At 35.5% G+C, this 20,394-nt stretch overlaps 1 protein-coding gene across 1 annotated transcript in view; it reads left to right on the forward strand.

Annotated features, from left to right (window-relative positions):
- snx29 (sorting nexin 29) overlaps nt 1-19,293 on the forward strand; it is a 252,068-nt gene extending 232,775 nt beyond the window's left edge. Inside the window, exon 21 of the mRNA XM_056468943.1 lies at nt 18,222-19,293. Within this exon, the coding sequence (XP_056324918.1) occupies nt 18,222-18,351 (130 nt within the window). The 3' untranslated portion in view covers nt 18,352-19,293. The remainder of the gene's footprint in view (nt 1-18,221) is intronic.
- Nucleotides 19,294-20,394: the final 1,101 nt, after the last annotated feature.

Below are 20,394 nucleotides of genomic sequence, written 5' to 3' on the forward strand. Positions count from 1 at the left end.
TTCTTAAACTTATAAATGCGTACAGACGCTTGGCAACTGCCATGTACAGTATGTGTCCTATTGCAAAATGTATTGAAAAGTACTACAAAACAGTAATAGTTTGATTAAGGTGTTTACATATCTGTACTACACTTCAATAATGTGACTAAAATTGACATACTTCGCATGTCTTAATTCGATTTCTGCTAACATTAGTTGGATTAAGGTCTTCAAAAATTGTTGTTTACATAGTAGACTCGCGTTGGAACACATTTGCAGATGAGGATGTGTCTTTATGCTCCAAGGGGGGGGCAGTAGTTCGTTATCTTGTTCTGCAACGGGAAACTGAGCTTCCGACGCACACAGGCAAAGTGTAAACAAAGCAACATTTAGTACCATTATTACAGTAATTGTCACTCACCATAGAGGGATTCGCTCATGCAAATACATCTCATAATTGAATAATTCCTATCGTTTGCAAATATTTGAGAAATGAAGAGAAATTGCAGCCGACCTCTTTGTGTACCTTCTTGGCTTGAATTGTTTACTTGCTACGTCACACTTGTGCGCAGTCAGAGCACTCTTCTCAGCTGATGGTCTGACGCTGATTCAACACACTGAATCAGGCCAGCAAGCTTTGACAGTAACCCGATGATAGCCAACATATGGAACACACCAAACCAAATAGTATGATCAACAGGACTGACAAAGCCAATGGATGATTGTCAGCTTGGTGTGTCTCGGGCCTAAGACGAATGCATGGGCCAGAATACTGACACTCATTCCGTTTCTTTCTCAACCCTTTGCATTCACTTAAGACATGACATTAGTTTACATTATGACATCTTGGGTCATTTACTAGTACTATTTTGACGTAATATATTGTCAAAATTACAATTATGTCAATTTAGAGCTACTGAGCAACGGCCTTAATTAATTAATTGGTGGCATTATTTAATTAATGAGTTAATGCTGTAATAACACAACACATTAACTTATCCAGCCCTGATTGTAACAGAATTTTATAGAACATATAAGCTGTCAGTTAAGCAGTTTAATTTTTATGATAAAACATATGTTGATAATCATTGAAAAATATCCTCGCTCTTGCCAACTTTAAAGTCAATCCTATTCAGTTAATCATAAAAATATTTCATACACTGTAAAAACAAAACTAATAAATCCGTACAGTTTACAGTAAAAGTATGGTGCTTTCATTGCTGGAATTTTACCATCAAAAATATAAAAAAAACATTTATAAATGAATAGTAAACTACCATATCGCATCTTATGAACATATGCATTGTACATTTTGTAACATGTAAACAAAAACACCTCCAAAACACAGTGGTGATGAGAAAACATTGATTCACAAACAGCTTTTCCACAAGCTGGAAAACATGATGATATGTAGACGGTACAAAGTCATTCACACGAATATTTAACAACATTAATATAACACACATACGTTAAACACTAACTTAACATTTTAAACTGTAATTTACACAAGTGGTGAGGAAAAAATGCAGTAATTTCAACAAAACCAAAAAAAAAAAAAAAGTCAGTCAGGTAATTTTGGGCATACCAATTATCATTGTTTTAATCTGTATTGTAAACAATGTAAAAAGAAAAAGAAAACCAGGTAACAGATTGTTGCTGATGCAGTTGTAAAGTTTATTTGTTTGTAAAAAAATAATTCAGATTTCTTGAGTATAAAAGTTCCTAAATAGCACAAGTTCAGAAAACAATTGTATTTGATATTAAATTCAGTGAAAACAATACAATTGTGAAATGTTACTTAAGTATTAAACGTGATCACATATGTTAGAAATCACAACATTTATATTAAATATAATCTTTGTAACATTTTAAATGTCTTCACTGTCTCTGTTGATCAGTTTAATGGGATTTATGTATTAAAGTATGAATATAAAACTAAATATAAAAATAAATAAATGCCAATGCATCAGTTTGCACAAACAAAGATCGTTGAAAGTAGCACAATGTTTCTTAACATTGTTAATAATCTGCAATGTTTTTTTGAGCAGCTTATTATAACACACATACATTAAACACTAACTTAACATTATAAACAGTCATTTACATTTACATTTAATAAGTGGTAATTTCAACAACACCAAAAAAAAGTCACAGGTAATTTTGGGAATACCATTTATCATTGTTTCAATGTATATTGTAGGCAAAGTAAAAATAACAAGAAAACCAGCTAACAGTTTTTTGGTGAAGCAGTTATAAAGTTTTTGACTCCAGCAAGTTAATAAATTAAAGTTAGATTATTTTTTTTTGACGTGGAGATTCATAAAGTCAGTTGAAAGTGCATGCGATTGACTCCAGTGTAAAGACTTGATACAGTGCAATGTTTGCAGCTGTGACTGCTTGTGTTACGAAAACGTGTGCTTTCCAGGAGCTGTGTTTATTCTCAGTAAATTTGCCAGTGTGATTTATGTGATTAACAGTTCTGTTCTAGTGCGCTGGAAGCAGCTTTCAGACCTGGAGTAGCTGCTCGCAGCCATTGAAACACATTGAAAATGATACATCCATGCCAATAAAGCCGCCTCCTGGCAAACAGACAGAGAGGAAAGCTGTCGCACAGAGGTTATAGTGAGCGAGCACTGCCAACGAGGGAATCCTTTCATGTTAAAACCACACTTGTGTGCGTTTCTGGCATCTCCCGACTGTCGCTGTCAGTGTTGAGTAGGGATGGCGAAGGTCTTTTTAAAGACATTCTTGTGAGGAGGTTTCTGTGGAACAAAAAGCGTTTTCAGACTTTGAGTGACTTTTGCTTTGAAATGGAAGGCATTTGAGGTCTGCACATCTTTACGAAGCACGGCTTCTTCAAAGAGCTTCCAACAAAGGTGGTCTCCCTTTGGGTCACTGGTTTGGTTTTGATGGGGTTCTAGTGGTAGTCTTGACTCAAGATTAGGCTAGATTAGACATAAACAAAGATAAGAAGTTTTAAGCAGTTTAGTAGCCCTTAAAGTAAGTGAGAGATTGGATAGTTCTGTGGAATCTATGGATAGAGTTACTTTTTGTTTAAGCTTTGTGTATTGTTCAAATTGACTGCTCTTTTGTCATGTTAGTGGCTGTTTTTGCCCCATTGACTTCCATTATGACAACATTATTTGATTGTAATGCCATGACACCGTGTAATCATGCATCATTGATTGTTGGTTTTCCCTTTTGGGAAAAGGTACAATTTGTCATTTTTACTGTTGATCATCAGTTACACTATTAACCCTTTATGGCCTGTGCAAGAATGCCTTATTATATGGTGTCATAGTTTGCAATGAAAAATGTTATTATATTGAAAGTCAATATGGGCAAAAACAGTACTAACATAATGAAAGTGTAGTAAATATCCCCTGAATGTGTTGAGTTTTTGAAAAATTTCAAAGCATTTTCCCATAATATGTGTCAAAAGAAGATTTGTCACCAAATATCATTCCATTTGCTGAAACACAGAGAAAGTTGTGGCCAATTTAAGAGTCAAAACAATATACAATGTAAAAAATAAATTTTCAATGGTAAAAACAGTAATAATGCTACTGTAAATATTCATAACCTGTTTAACAGTAAGTTTTCCCCTATATATATATATATATATATATATATATATATATATATATGTGTGTGTGTGTGTGTGTGTGTGTGTGTGTGTGTGTGTGTGTGTGTGTGTGTGTGTGTGTGTGTGTGTGTGTGTGTGTGTGTGTGTGCGTGTGTGCGTGTGTGCGTGTGCATGTCTTTTATTTTCTCTTGAGTTGTGCACATCAGATTATTTAATGTAGACAATGTTTATTTTATTAAGTGAAGTTTCACATATTAATTTCAAGAGGAGTACATGGTATGATTGATCGTGGCTGGTCTCTCATCTGTAATAATTAGTAAACCAATCGGATCATTCCAAACTCACTATAAATAGCCTGTTTAGACTGTCTAGAACTGTCTTCATTTTTTTTTGAAGAATTTCTCCCATCCACCCCATCTCCCCCTTTCCTCCTTTACCAGGGGGAGCTCTTGAGAGCTACCTGATCTTGTACCTCCTTACATGCCTTTTGACCAGGCAGGAGCCCTGGGCTCAATTATCTCCAAGCTCATGGTTCTCTCCCGGGACACCAAGCCAAACCTGCTTATAGCATCAAGCAATATCTAAGAGTGAACTCTGGAATTTAATTTTATGTGTGTTACCATGATGGTGTTTAGTATTTATTTAAAAAATGTATTCAGATTTCTTGAGTATAAAAGTTCCTAAATAGCACATGTTCAGAAATACAATCTGCTTGATATTAAATTAAGTGAAAACAATACAATTGTGAAATGTTATTTGAGTATTAAACATGACCATATGATCTGTCAGAAATCACAAAATTTAAAAGAAATATAATCTTTGTAACATTTTAAATGTCTTCACTGTCACTTTTGATCAATTTAATGTGACATGAATGCATTAAAGCATAACATAAATATAAAAATAAATAAATGGCAATGCATCAGTTTGCATAAAGGAAGAAAGTAGAAACCAGCACAATGTCTCTTAACTTTTTTTAAGCATATTGATGAAGGAAAGGAACCATTTTAATATTCAGTAATGGTGAATATTTCAGCTTTACCATTGCAGGAATAAATTACATAGGAAAAGCAGATTTTTATTGACATAGAATTTCACAATATTTGTTTTTACAGTATTTTGAATCAAATAATGCACTCTTTGTGATCATAAAATACTTTTTTTTTTTTTTTTTTCAATCTTTCAATCTTACCATTCCCAAACTTTAAAATGGAAGTGTGATATTTTTCTATTACTAAAAATCAGCTTGGCTCAAAACTCAAAGGGAGATAAGGCATGACTACCCCCATGTCGTTTCTATTGAGAAGGGCCACATCCAGTAACACTCGACTGGGTTTCACTGTGGTTGAACCATTTCAAAATGGGCTTCATAGAAATTACCAGCCTAAATCCACAACAAGAAGCCTTTCCAGCAGAGGTTGAGAGGATATACGGATAAGAAGGGCCTATTCCATGGCTAAATGAAGAGCTGAATCTCTGTTCTTAGAGGTTATGCAACACCAGGAGGCTCCTGTTTCGACTGCAGATCAGCCTCCTGCAGCACAGACCCATTCAATAGTATCTGCATGAGTGTCTGTGTGTTGGTTTTGTGAGGAGAGATGGATAGATTTACTGGCGGGAGGCATGGCAGCACCCCGTTTACCTGCTTCCAGTTTCTTCCCTGCTGCTCAGGCTTGATTGAAAGCTGCTCAGCACTTCATTCTTCAGTCATTTTTATTTTTTCCCCCTCCCAGCTTCTCTTCTTTCCTCTCCCAGCCCAATGTCTATCTGACAGCAGCAGTAGAGCAGAGCAGAAGCCAATGCACTGTAAAACATGATAAGTTTAGGTTACTCAAAACATTTGAGGAAACTTACTGTATATTCAGCTGGTCAGAATTATTAGCTCACCTGAATTATTAGCCCCCCCTGTTTATTTTTTTCCCCAATATCTGTTTAATGGAGAGATTTCTTCAACACATTTCTAAACATAATAGTTTTAATAACTTCTAATAACTGATTTATTTTATTATTCACTGCCATGATGACAGTAAATAATATTTTTCTAGATTTTTTTAAGACACTTCTATACAGCTTAAAGTGACATTTAAAGGCCTAACTAGGTTAATAAGGGTAACTAGTCAAGTTAGGGTAATTAGGCAAGTTACTGTACAATGATAGTTTGTTCTGTAGACAGTCGAAAAAAAATTAGCTTAAATGGGATAATAATTTTGACCTTAAAATGTTTTTAAAAAAATTAAAAACTGCTTTTATTCTAGCCGAAATAAAACAAATAAGACTTTCTCCAGAAGAAAAAATATTATCAGACATACTGTGTCCTGGGAGAAAATGTTTTTTTTTTGCCTAAACCAAGCCACTTTGAGACACTGAGTTACTATTGAGTTTACGAAAGTTAATTGAAAACCAAGCTTTTAATTATGCAAAGCACTTAACAAGAGTACAAGGAGGGCACACTGAAGAAGGTTTGGAAGACAGATAAAGTTAGGTGTGATCAGGCTAACAATGAAAATGAGAACTTAAAAATCCAAAATCAAACAAAAAGTGCTCATGTATAGCTTAAATAATGTGTCGGTGCTCTTTGGGTAAGGGATTCATTAGAATAAACTGGCTTTTTAATATTTTTTCCACATTTTTCGAGTGCCTTCGACTAATTTTTGCTGTTTAATAAAATGAAAGCTTATTTATTTAGTTAAACTTACTTATTTTCTGTAAGCTGTGCCATTAGGTAAAAGATGGTAAGGCAAGGCAAGGTCTGGAACACTCAACCGCCATACAAGGTGCATGGACAAAATTCAAATATAATAAAAAATAGGAAACTCCAGCAACACTTGTAATAAAGGAGACAATTTAATGAAATAAATTAAATGCCTTCACATTTCAGCTTACAAGCCTTCATCAGGGCACAAAAAACACCACATACAAACATTTCAAAAGGCTTCAAATATACATTTCCATCTTAGAACATCTAATTACAGACTAGAAACAGCTGATAAACCAAACTGATGTCGTCACCCCAATTAATTAGCAGGAACCAGCTACACAAATAGTGACTCAATTAACATGAATCCACTTCAAATCGACACATTCATCCATGAATTTTTCTTCGGCTTAGTACCTTTATTCATCAGGGGTCGCCACAATGGAATGAACCGCCAACTTATCCAGCATATGTTTTACACAGCGAATGCCCTTCCAGCTGCAACCCAAACATTCACACACACACTTATTCATACAGTACATATACACTACGGCCAATTTAGTCTCAAATCAACATATACATATAATCGACATATAATACAATATAATTTTAAAAACACATTTAAAAACATTTCAAAAGAAACTTAAAAAACTGTCAAAGAAACATTCATAGCTGGAAACAAACTCCTGAAGTGAAAAATCTAAAAAAGCCTCCTGTTTCTTCTTAAAATAATCAATGTTGCTACCCCTCCAAATCTGTTCCGTGTTTTCAATTTCATAAAAAATAAAGATGTTTTATGGCTACATTCACAAAAATGTCCTGCAACAAGGCTCTTAAGATCTTTTAGGTAAAAGATAAAAAGAAACACAAGAGGTCCCAAAACTGATCCCTGTGGAACACCAGAAACAGCATGAGTGGGCTTTGATTTAGACTGTTGGAGTTGGACAAACAATGTACAAAGAATCCTGCGCATTAACCCTGTAAGACCCAAATATAGAAAACAAAATTGTTATAGGAAGCCTCTGGTGTAGGAATTAAATATTTTTTACATCTCTTACTTTTTGGCAAGTTTTAAGGGAAATGTTGTAATATTGCAATGTTGAGCCTAGTTATGAGCAGAAGTTTTGTATTTGTACTCACTTTGTCCGAACAGCTATACAGATTATTTAAGCATCATATTTTTTATAAATATGCATTTATTAATAAAAACATTTGGAAAGAAATATTTGGTCACATTCAGTGTGGTTTGAATGCGTTTACTTGCAGTGATAGTCCCTAAGGCAAGTTAGGCAAGGCAAGTTTATTTATATAGCACATTTCATACACAGTGGCAATTCAAAGTGCTTTACATAAACAGGAATAAAAGAAACAAGTATAAGAGAAATAAAAACAATTAATAGAAATGGTAAAAATAGAAATAAAATAAAATAAAAGCTGATAAAATGTGTTATAAAATAATTAAAAAGAAGAGAAAAACATAGTAGTTCGATCTGTCGGACGTAGCACAGTGCTCATTCAGTAAAGGCACAGCTAAACAGATGTGTTTTCAGTCTTGATTTGAACGTGCCTAATGTTGGAGCACATCTGATCATTTCTGGAAGCTGATTCCAGCAGCGAGGGGTGTAGTAGCTGAAAGCCGATTCACCCTGCTTTGACTGAACTCTTGGGATTTCTAATCTATTTGATCCTAAAGATCTGAGTGATCTGATCGGTTTGTATTCAGTGAGCATATCTATAATATATTGAGGTCCTAGGCCATTTAGTGATTTATAGACCAGTAATAATACTTTAAAATCTACTCTGAATGTAACTGGGAGCCAGTGTAAAGACCTGAGGACAGGTGTGATGTGCTCTGATTTCCTGGTTCTGGTCAGAATTCTGGCCGCAGCGTTCTGGAAGAGCTGCAACTGTAATAGTCCCTAAGACAGTTCTTTTAATCTGAAAAGCACAGGTGACATTTTTATATAATTACAGTGCAGCCAGGGATGGGCAAAAATACCTTAAAATGTATTTTGATATAAAATACAAAATACCTCAATTTTACATGTATCAAAAAAAACTACAAAATACAGCAGCCAAACATGTATCAAAATAAAATACTGTATTTTGTATTTTGAAACCACAAAATACTTTTACAACGGAATATAACATTTCTTCGCAAACCTTTAATCAATAGGAATATTTGACCAATCCCTTTACCATTAAACTGACTTTCTCTTTCATTTTAGCATTCATTTTGTACAAATTTCATACAGAAAGTTCTGTCTTAAAGATGATCTCTTTAATCACTGTAAAACCCATGTAATGCAGATAATAGAGTTGAAATAAAGTACTGTATATCTTTATTGTGTTTTCATCCATTGCGTGGCCGGTGAAATTGCAACCATCTCTTAACAGTCTTATATTTTAAAGGGTGATATATGAAGATGTTATATTATTTATTTTTGTTCAATAAATGTAGCTTTTTTTGCAATTGAAATTTTCAATACCTAATGTAAAAACATGACTAAAATCTACAGTTTTAGTCATTTCCATAAATCATGTTTTTTGCAATTGTACTAAGTTATAAGTTATTTTTTTAATCTCTTTTTGCAAATAAACTGCTCAAATACATCCTGCTGCTGCCCTATAGACTGGAGTATTATTACATATTTGTGTCTCGTATACTGTATTGTGCCATTTTGACCACACAGTCTTCATTGACTGTACACTGTATCTGCAGATCATCTATGAAGTATTGTAGGAATCTCCACTGTAGGACTTATTGTATGTTGTTTATCTTATTTTCTTGTCATCTACATCAGCAATACACCTAAAACTACAATTATTTGTACAGTATACTCATTATTACAAGATTATTTCAGTTCTTCTTTAACTGGAAGAGTCTCAGTTTACCCTCTTAGTGAACACCAGTTCACAGTCTTTAGGTGTATTATATTTCCAAAGTTCCCTGCATTTCCACCTGCAACACTGACACTGAGAATGATGATGTGCTGAAGGCTCCACATCCTGTTCTTAAGGATTGATATTTTATTCCATCTCATTTCTTAAGCAAAGGTGCTAATGCCAAATTGTACACTAAACAGCCATTACATATTACTGTTCTTAGCACTGTGCAGTATACTACTTTCAATTATTGTGGACTTGTTCCAAATCTACCCATGCCATTTGTCAGTTATTTTCTTTGGGCCCTATCATACACCCGGCATAACAAGATGTAAGACGTGTTGCTATTTTCAGACCAGCACAACCTTAATTTTCTGTTTTGCGCCACGTTGTTTAAACAGCAAATCCATATGCGCCATTGTGTGGACTCATGGTTGTGCTGGTCTATAAAGGAGGTGTGTTAAGGCGCTCTGTTGGAGCACTGCTGTTTTGAGGAACTAAAGCAGACTGCGCAATTGACCAGCTGAAAGCAGGTCTAAAGTCCAGCGCAGAGTGCGTAAGTTGTGCGTCTTAAATACGTACACATTGCTTAATACACACAGGATGTACTGCAATACGCAAATATATTTTTCATATGAAAAAGAATTAAAGGATTAAAATGTTACAAAAAATGTCTAATTATTAGCAGTATAATTTATTATATGCATATTTATATTTGTTTTTAATAAAAACAAGTTTAGATTTGTCCACCTGTGGGGTTTTAGAGACGTCTGCATCACTGCATCACTGTTTTTTAACACACTTCATTATTATTGTTCATTTATTCGTTTGCTAGAAATTAGAATTGAATTTAGAAATAGTTTTGAAACAAATCTTTGCTCTTAACAAACGAATTTAAATATATAGGCTGATGGGTGTGTTCAGTGGAGAGCGTACAACACCGTTTCCTTACTCCACCAAAGTAAAGAGAAAGTAAAGAGGCTGAATAAAGGAGGCACATTCTTTATTCTTGCTGCAGATGGTCTGTTTAATTGTTTTCTTGCTAGTGAAGCATTTGGTTTTTCAGTGTAGTATTAAAAATTTTACTTTACTCACTATTTATTATCTTCAAGTTATTCCAAATTATTTCATTGAACAGTAAAGACGATATTTTGAAGAAATCTGAAAATCTATATCTGAAAAACAAATATAATGGAAGTCAATAGTTACTGGTTTCCAACTTTCTTAAAAATATTTTCTTTTGTGTTCAGCAGAAGAAAGAAAGACAAATAGATTAAAAAATAATAAAGAATGAAAAAGTCAAGATAGAATTTTCAGTTGTGGGTGAACTATCCTTTTAACTGGTGTTTCTCAAACACGTTCCTGGAGGGCCACCAGCTCTGCACATTTTCCATGTCTCCTTAACCAAAAACAGAGAGATTCAGAACATCAGTTTATTAGCAGAGATTGAAAGACCTGTAATGGGTGTGACAGACAAACCAAAACATGCAGTGTTGGTGGTCCTCCAGGAACGTGGTTGAGAAACACTGCCTTTAACTGTTCTAAATTCACTGTTTACCAAGGCTTCATTGAGCTTATTGCTTTTGTAAACAAATATTTCATATATGTAGCAAAGTTTCACAAACTGAAACTAAGCATCTAAACAGTTTCTTTGGCTCAGTACTGATAGCAGATTGGTTTTCAACTAACATTTGCATGTTTGTATGTATGTTACATCTGTATGTTTGTCATTTCAACATCAGCAGAATACTTTCCCAACTAAGCTAAAGAAACCAAGAACCAGATCTGTTTTATAAATAAATTTTAGGACCTGTGTACACAGGTTTATAGTGCATCTGTGTATTTGTGGAAACTAATTGGTTTGTTTATTTATTTATTTATTATTTATTTTTATTATAGAATGTCATTTTATATCAACTTTGTGTTTGTGACTAATGATGAGACACACAGATGTCTCTCATTTTCACTCAGTTCCCAAAGCTCCAAAAAAATAATAATTTGTGCAATTTCTTTGTATAAACATCACATAAAATTAAATCTTTATGATTAAGTGTTGGTTAGTAATAGCATGTGTTAATGTAACTATCAGTATTCTTAATGTACTTGCATGTGTAGTTATGGATCATGCAGCCTATATACAGTAGTCTTAATGTAGTTAAGGTGGTCTCCATATCAGCTGATCTCCAACCAAACGACAGGCTCTATAAGGTTCACTACAATGGTGATGCTACAAATTTCATGTAAATTCCAACACAGCACACAATTACAAGCTGCACTGGAAAAAATGCTGGGTTCCACACAATTCCTTCATGTTGGAATAATTTTTTTGAGTGTAATTTATATCTCCCTATGCAATCTTGTGCAGATATACACAATGTTACTTAATTTCAACCCTTCTCTTTCTTCTACAGTCTGATAATTAGAAATCTGCTTAATTTCAGTGAGTTTAAGTTCACATTAATAAAACTTATTTTGAGTTGGCATAACTTATCTTATTAATTACAATGAAGTTTTTAGATATTGAGCGAAATGAACTTGTTTCATTTATTTTCATTTGACTGTTCAGTTTTACTGTGTGTGTGTGCGTTGCATAACGCTACTTCTGGCTCACTGTTCAAATCTCATTTCCTTTGAAAGCACTTGAACACTATTTGTTATACTGTATGTAATCAGTGCAGCTAGATTAGCCTGCTCTCAGCCCTCTGTGCCCTCATAAATAGTTGTGTTTGTTCCTCTTTGAGAATATGGCGGGATGTTTCTTTTTTGCAGCTTTAGGATGAGCTAGTTGAAAGAGAAAGCATGTGAATAATAGATTTTTGCATAAATTGGTCATAAAATGGGATGCCTTGTGGGATAGAAAGGGTGTGACTGTGTCAAATCGAATTCAAACTGTGGTACGGTGTGTTATATGCTTGTGGAAAGTGAGGGAAAAATACATCACAGAGCAAATACTGTACACTAGCTGCGGTTGCTCCCAACTGAATGTATGTATTCTGTGGATTCATAAAATGTAGTAATATTAATAAACAAATGTATATACTATGGGAAAAAAATTCAAATTAAATCTCAATATTTACCATTTATAGTTATGTGTTCGAATAAAACATGCTTTTTGAAGTTTTGTTCTGCAAAATACTGATGACATCTCTTTTAAATAAAAAAATATATAAATAAAAATTAACATTTAGAGTAATTTTTACTTAAAATACCAAAAAGCTGCCATGATTTTAAATGTGTTCATTATTTATTTTTGCACAAACATGTTTTAACTTCAGTTAAGAAATCTGTATTTGGTGCATTAAACCTGTTTCTCTGTCACGACGAATAAAAAAGTTGGTTATTTTGACCCTTTGTAATTTTTTATCTAAATGTGTCAAGTTTTTGGGGTATGTTAATTATTGGTACCACCTTCAAGTAAATTGTTACCTAAATTTAATACATAAGATAAAGAAATTAAAAGTAAACAGTGCACAACCTAACTTAATAAATAAATATATAAAAATGAAATATCTGTATCACACGCACTGTGTGTTGTTGTAATGGACACAAAACTTATTGCTGTAAAGTGCTTTACATCTGAGTAGGCACTCTGTTCACTATGACCTGCTCTAGTGTGTGTATTGTGGGGCGAATGAAGCACACAACCGATAATGATTGGTGTGTGTATGAAGGTGGGGTGGGACAACAACATAACGGATGATGATTGGCTAAGAAGGTGATAACATAAGCTCTGCATTCAGAGAATGAGACTGCATCAAACCAAATAAATCTAGTTCAATTGTGTTCTGACACAAAATATAGCCTAATCAATATTAGCAAAACGTGTTTATTATGACATCGTATATTTTGACAAACAACTTTACAAATAACATTTCCATATCATCAGCTTGCTGGCAGTAAAGGCAGGGGAGAGCGCGGAAGCGATAGAACTTTAGATTCAACATTAAATTTAATTGTGGAAAGATGTAAATGTTACTTGAATAAAATAAAGTTTGAGTTTACACTCACTGGCCACTTTAGTAGGTACACCTGTCCAACTGCTCTTTAACGCACAAATCAGCCAATCACATGGCAACAACTCCATCCATTTAGGCATGTAGACATGATCAAGACCATCTGCTGCAGTTCAAACCCATCAGAATGGGGAAAAAAGGTGATTTAAGTGACTTTGAATGTGACATGGTTGTTGGTGGCAGGCTGGTCTGAGTATTTCAGAAACTACTGATCTACTGGGATATTCACAAACATCACTAGAGTTTACAGAGTATGGACAGAAAAAAAGAAAATATCCAGTGAGCGCCAGTTCTGTGGGCGCAAATACCTTGTTGATGCCAGAGGTCAGAGGAGAATGGCCAGACTGGTTCCAGCTGATAGAAAAGCAACAGTAGCTCAAATAACTACTCGTTACAACTGGAGTATGCAGAAGTGCATCTCTGAATGCACAATGCATCCAACCTTGAGGCTGGTGGGCTACAGCAGCAGAAGACCACACAGAGTGCCACTCTTGCCAGCTGAGAACAGGAAATTGAGGCTACAATTGGCACAGGCTCACCAAAATTGGACAACAGAAGATTGGAAAAATGTTGCCTGGTCTGATGAGTTTCGATTTATGCTGCTACATTTGGATGGTAGGGTCAGCAGTTGGCGTCAACAACATAAAAGCATGGATCCATCCTGCCTTGTATCAACGGTTCAGGCTGCTGCTGGTGGTGTAATGGTGTGGGGATATTTTCTTGGCACACTTTGGGCCCATTAGTACCAACTGAGCATCGTAGCTGCCAACCTGAGTATTGTTGCTGACCATGTCCATCCCTTTATTACCACAGTGTACCCATCTTCTGATGGCTACTTCCAGCAGGATAACGCACCATGTCATGAAGCACAAATCATCTCAGAATAGTTTCTTGAACATTACAATAAGTTCACTGTATTCAAACGGCTTCCACAGTCACAAGAGCTCAATCCAATAGAGCACCTATGGGATGTGGTGGAACGCGACATTCGCATCATGGATGTGCAGCCGACAAATCTGCAGCAATTGCATGATGCTATCATGTCAATATAGACCAAGATCTCTGAGGAATATTTCCAGTACCTTGTTGAATTTATGCCACGAAGGATTAAGGCAGTTCTGAAGGCAAAAGGAGGTCCAACCTGGTACCAGTAAGGTGCACCTTATAAAGTGGCCAGTGAGTGTATACTGTGTAAACATAATTATATAATAAAAATCTCTATATCTATCAATCTATCTATATTTTTGTAACATTTCTTAATAAGCACTATAAGTAATTTAAGAATAAATCTGGAAGCACCCTATAGGTGCATTTAAATCTATATTTATTTGCTGTTTGCTGTGGTCCATTCACCTTATTCTTCATGTATGAGCGGGAGCAGCCATTTGAATCTTTTTGGCTAAAAACGTCCGGTCTCATTCGCGTCCATTAATTTTTAGATGTTAAAAATAGCTGATAATGCTGCTTTAAATTGCAAACTGATCTTTTCTTATTATATTATTCTACTTTTTATGTATAGTCATGTAAACACTTGTTTATAGAGCGAGTAGTTTGACCGTTTTCTGCCGTTTATTATTTCTAATCATTTCTCCCATAGGCAACTGAATCGGAAGTCCTAAAACAATCGCAAAAACGAGCGCACTTCCGCATTGGAGAATTAGCTCAGTACTCCTAAAATGTCTGGCACTTTCTATACACATGCATGAATTGCACACAATCACTGTGTGAATTGAATTGAATGCAGTCGCACCCTTTCCATCCCCCGAGAGCTTCTTTACGATGCCTTGGTTTTATCCGTTGGCCGAGAACACACAAAACTCATGATTCTCAGGGCAGCAGTGGATCCTGACATGAGTGATAGAGGCTCACCGCTCTCCGACATGCACACCGCTTCTCTGTCACTCATTTATGGCAGCCTCATAACATTGCAGCTGCCCTTCATCCAACCTGCCACCTCCAGTTGTGACCCTACTGTTTTTTTTCTCTCAAGCAACTTCCTGTGTTTAGTTGGCCTGCACTGTAGACACCATCAGAATAAGAAATACAATAGTAAGAAATACGATGATAGAAATAAAATGAAACGGTCTTGATATTGGAAGGTTGATTAAATGGATAGTTCACTTGAAAATAACAATTTTGTCATCATTTACTCAACTATAAGCAGTTTCATTCCTGTTTATTTCCTCTGTTGAACATAAAATAAGGTATTTTGAAAAATGTTGAAAAGCAGCATCCTTTGACTTGAGTAGTATTTTTGTTCCTTCTGTGGATGTAAGTGGCTGCTGGTTTCAAAATAAATAGTTTTGTATTCAACAGAAGGAAGAAGCTCAAAATTTGGAACCACTTAAAGGTGAATAATTATGATCTGTTTTTATTTTTGCGGGACAAAATCCTGCTTACATTGCATTTACTGTATGTACATTTAAGGACTACAGTATGGTGATACAAAATACAGCACAAATTAAGTTGATAAAACAAACGTTTATTTCAAACTAACCTGAAAAAAAAAATCTTTAAGTGTTTGTGTTTGTTTTTATTGTTTTGTTATATCAATGCAGATAGACAGCAGCAATATTAGTACACAGTCTAATCATTTGAAATTGTTGATCATTGGTTTAATACATTTATTTCATGCATGCATGCATAAAAACATGAATATATTTCATTTGCAGGTATTCTGTTTTACAAAAAAAAAAAAAAAAAAAAAAAAGATTTTCCTGACCAGAGCTACTGTAAGATCCGCTTGTTAAGTCGTGACGTATGAAATACTGTTTCTGGGTTCAAGCTGCTATCCAATTGAATTGAGAAAATATTCAGTTACAACCACTTTTAGTCATCTCACATTAAAGTGAATTTTATATAAAACCATGGTGTACACAACAGTTGCTTCATCATAGACACTAATATTTAAAAAATGTATACAACTTTTTTTTATTACTTTCTGACCATCTGATATTAGGCATGGATATACTGTATATTGCGATCGTGATTTTCAAAAGTATTTGTAATCGTTTATTATTACCATTTGTTCAGTCTCCCCATACAGTTTGATATATCAATTGGAATCGGAAGTCACGTCACACTTAACAAGCGGACACTGAATAAACTAAATCGCATTACCTCTCATTCATCCATGTTGACATTAAAGTCATCTGTTGCTTGTTGACAATTCATTGCTGATACTTTCGCAATTTAGAGCATTACCGCAAAGTTCCTGGACACTCGTATCAACACACGCAGACTCACTCTGTTTGGCTCTGTCTCACTTCTTCATGGTGAATTTGAAAGTGCCCCCTTGAAAGTGTTTAGTTCCCCTAGTCCCCAGTGAACATTATGCCCCTGCTATCTTTTTAATTGAACCCAAACACAAAAGTTATGAAACACATGTCTATCACTACATTTAATCTGTGGATTAGCTCTCAAAGTGACCGCAGCTGTCATTTATTGAATTGTTTGTCCTGAATACAAACTTAAACCACTATTTAATTTGCTTATTTTGATATTTTGTGTTAACTTATTGCTTTTTTATTTGTATTTGTTATATTTAATATTTTAATGTTTAGTTGAAATTTGACATGTACATTAGTTTTATTGATTTTTAATTTATATATTAATAGTTATTTATTTTTCTTTTCATTTTCCAAAATTAAAATAATTTTTTTGCCTGATTTACATTTTTATATGATCCAAAAGAGTGATGTGATTTGTCCATTCATTCATTTTCCTTCGACTTAATCCCTTTAATTATCAGAGGTCGCCACAGCAGAATGAACCACCAACTTATCCAGCATATGTTTTACGCAGCGAATGCCCTTCCAGCCACAACCCATTACTGGGGAACATCCATACACTCTTGCATTCACAAACACTATGGCCAATTTAGTTCACCCAATTCACCTATACCGTATGTTTTTGACCTGTGGGCGAAACCAGAGCACCCGTAGCAAACTCACATGAAATGGGGAGAACATGCAAACTCCACACAGAAATGCCAACTGACCCAGCTTGGATTGAACCAACTGCCCTGTAATTTGATTCATGACCCAACATTTTAATATGATCTGTTGCACTCCTAGAATTGATCCACTGTCTAATAGCACTTGAATGCCAACTCACATTTGGGTTAGTACATTTCATTTACTCACTGTTTACTCACCCCCAAACCAAACCTTTATGAGTTTCATTATTCTGTTGAACACTAAAGAAGATGTTTTGAAGAAAGCTGAAAACCTGTAACCATTGACTTCCATAGGACAAATTTATGCTAAAGAAGTCAATGGTTACAGGTTTTTTTGGTTTGAACTTTACTTTCAATGTGAATTATTTGTATTATTATTCAAATAAGTTACACAAATTAATTCTAACAGACCCCACAAATTCAAATAAGATCTTATTAGCATATCATGTACAGTTAAATTATTTTGAATGAATACACCTTACTTTCCAGCAAACATAGGTATACATTACAATGTGCATGGTTTATTTATATTTGCCTTATAGTTTGTAAGCAGGCACCTTGTGAGCAAGGTCGCCACTGGCTCCTGAGCTCCTCCAGCTCATAAGTGACCGAGCTGTCAAGTTATCCGGGCTTGGAGTTTTCTCTGGTGAGAGCCACAGCTGTGTATGTATGTATAGCGTCTAACCCTTATCTGCAGCTGATGTCTATACAGCCCTCCCTCAGGACTCAAACACACTCACTGTGACACACACACTCAGCCTCGAAGGCTTTCTGCTCACCGCCATCATTCAATTTCAGTCTGTTAGCCTGAAGTTACGGCTGATGTCAGCGTGCGGCCCGCGAGGATGTAAGGAAAGAGCGCTATTGCGAAGAGCTTGTTTCATTGTTTATTTACCTACAGCAGGGACTCCGACACGCTGGAGCGTTTAGTCATTGTAAATGCACTGAGCTTTCCTCTGCTCCGTTTAAGCGCTCAGATGCCTGGTGGGGGGACTATCTGTTTTCCAAAGGTATTACAGCACAAATGAACACCTGGAGTCAGGCAGGAGAAGAAAGAGCAAAACGCTCGGGGGTTTACAGATGTTTGCGTTTGTTCTCTAACAGGGACAGCCCAACAGCCAACGAGAGTGGAGCCAAAACTGCCCGATCCAAAGCCTCCAGCCGCTTCCCCAGACTAGGCCGCAACTCAGCCCGTGAATCCCGGAACCCCGAGCCCCAAAGCGGCGACCTTTAACTCAAAAAGACCTGTCAGTATGGATGTACTGAGCCAAGGACCTTCTGTTATGGATGTACTTAACGCCACCGCTGCTGGGAACTACATTTGGTGAAAAAGTGGTGGATATTGGTTTAGTAGCAACAATTGTGCCTGGTGATTTCTAAGTGATAAAAAAGAAGCAAGGAAGTCATTTTGACTCACTGCAATGACATGAAACTTTTTTGAGGCTTGTGCGATCGTCTGGATATAATTATTTGCACATCTTCATATGATTTTTTCTTTTTGTATGCATTTTTTGTTACCACGCTCTGCTGTGTATGAGGCACAACGTTGTATACAAACAATCCATTTTCCTGTCTAATAAATTGGCAACTGATTTGATATGAAGGTCTGGTGATGGTCGGTTACTGGAGTCTCGCCTTTGTCGTCTGTCCCTCAAAACCTTTCATTGGAAATTGTCCTGGTCTGCCATTATCCTGAATGACCTGGAGAGTACTGTTACACAGAGACCAGCGTGAGTTGACTTTTATTGTGTGGACTGAACAGAAGGAATTTTTTGTAGCGGGGGAAACCTGTTCGCCCAATTTCAACTACAAGCACAGTGATGATTGGGAACCATTACTAACCTATAGTATTTATGGCTTTTAACATGTTATGATGTATATGGGGGATCGTCAACTGGATGCTTGATGTGTTTGAACGAATAAATAGTCTAGTATTTACTTGAATGTAATGTAGAGTTGCCATCAGAATTTATCTGTAACACACACAGTAGCAGATCAATTGCGTGCTTTTGCATATGTGTCTGTTTGCAACTTTTTGTACTAGCAAGCAACTGTATGTGATGCTTTTTCTTAAACAGAGTATCTTTCTGCTCCAAATGTGGCAGGAAGCAGCTGTTTCTGCAGCCTTAAGAGTGCAAGAGCTTAATGAATACATGAATAAATACAAATACCAACACATGGTCTGTTTTTCTGTGTGTGTGTTTTTATCACAAAGGTGGGTATCAGCCAGTGTTGTGCTAGTTACTGAAAAATAGTATCTAGTTACAACTGACCCAGCCGAGGCTCGAATCTGTGGCCTTCTTGCTGTAAGGCGATCGTGCTACCCACTGCACCACCGGGACACATGAATGCTTTTTCTACAGTTTCAAAAAGTTTCCAATTATTTAAAAGAACTCCACTTTTTTGGGGGGGATATAAGTTCATTTACAAGTGTCTAACAAAAGTTAAACATATGAGTTTTATCAGTGTTGAATCCGTTAGCCGATTTCAAGGTCCGGTGGGAGCACTTTAGCTTAGCTTAGCATAAAGCATTGAATCGAATTAGACCATTAGCATCTCCCTCAAAAATGTCAGAAAAGGTTCTTTTTTCTGTTTAAAGCTTGACTATCCTGTTCTGTAGATTACAAAAGAAATAAAATCCCACATTTCAGTCACATCAAACTCAATCAGGTTATGTGTTTACATAAACAAATCTGAATCTGATTGAATCGTGTGATTATGAACCAATTATTTGGTAACTGTAAACATAAGCATAGATTTTCGATAAAACTAATGTGCGGTCACTTGTGAAATGTGATTTGGAACATTTTATTATAAAACGCATGTGTAAAAATGGTAAACAGCTGCACTAAACTCACTTCTAAATGACAATTGTAAAGCATTCTTGCGATTAATCTAAATAAAAAGCCCTACAATATACGGAACTATTATATAATATATATTAGGACTTTCATCTTAAAGTGGTATAATTACTGATATGCGGTCTCCATGTGCTGGCAGTCAGAAGTAGATCACTGCTCTTCACAGTCTAGCACAGAGAGTGGATTCACAGCTGACTGAATACAGGCCAGACAATCTGTGCACTTCCACTTGGATGAGCATTTAGATAATGTTACTTGTGCTCCTGGTCATGGCTTAGCAACATTTAAAACAGAAAAGCACAGGTCATTAATTTCACAGTATAGGAGGCGCTGTGAATGTCCCTCTCAGATTTGCATTATGAGGATTTATTCGTCCGGTTAGTTAAACATTAAAGTACTTGCCTTTATCATGAGGT

The sequence above is a fragment of the Danio aesculapii genome, chromosome 12 (assembly GCF_903798145.1).
Source record: "Danio aesculapii chromosome 12, fDanAes4.1, whole genome shotgun sequence".
NCBI lineage: Eukaryota > Metazoa > Chordata > Actinopteri > Cypriniformes > Danionidae > Danio > Danio aesculapii.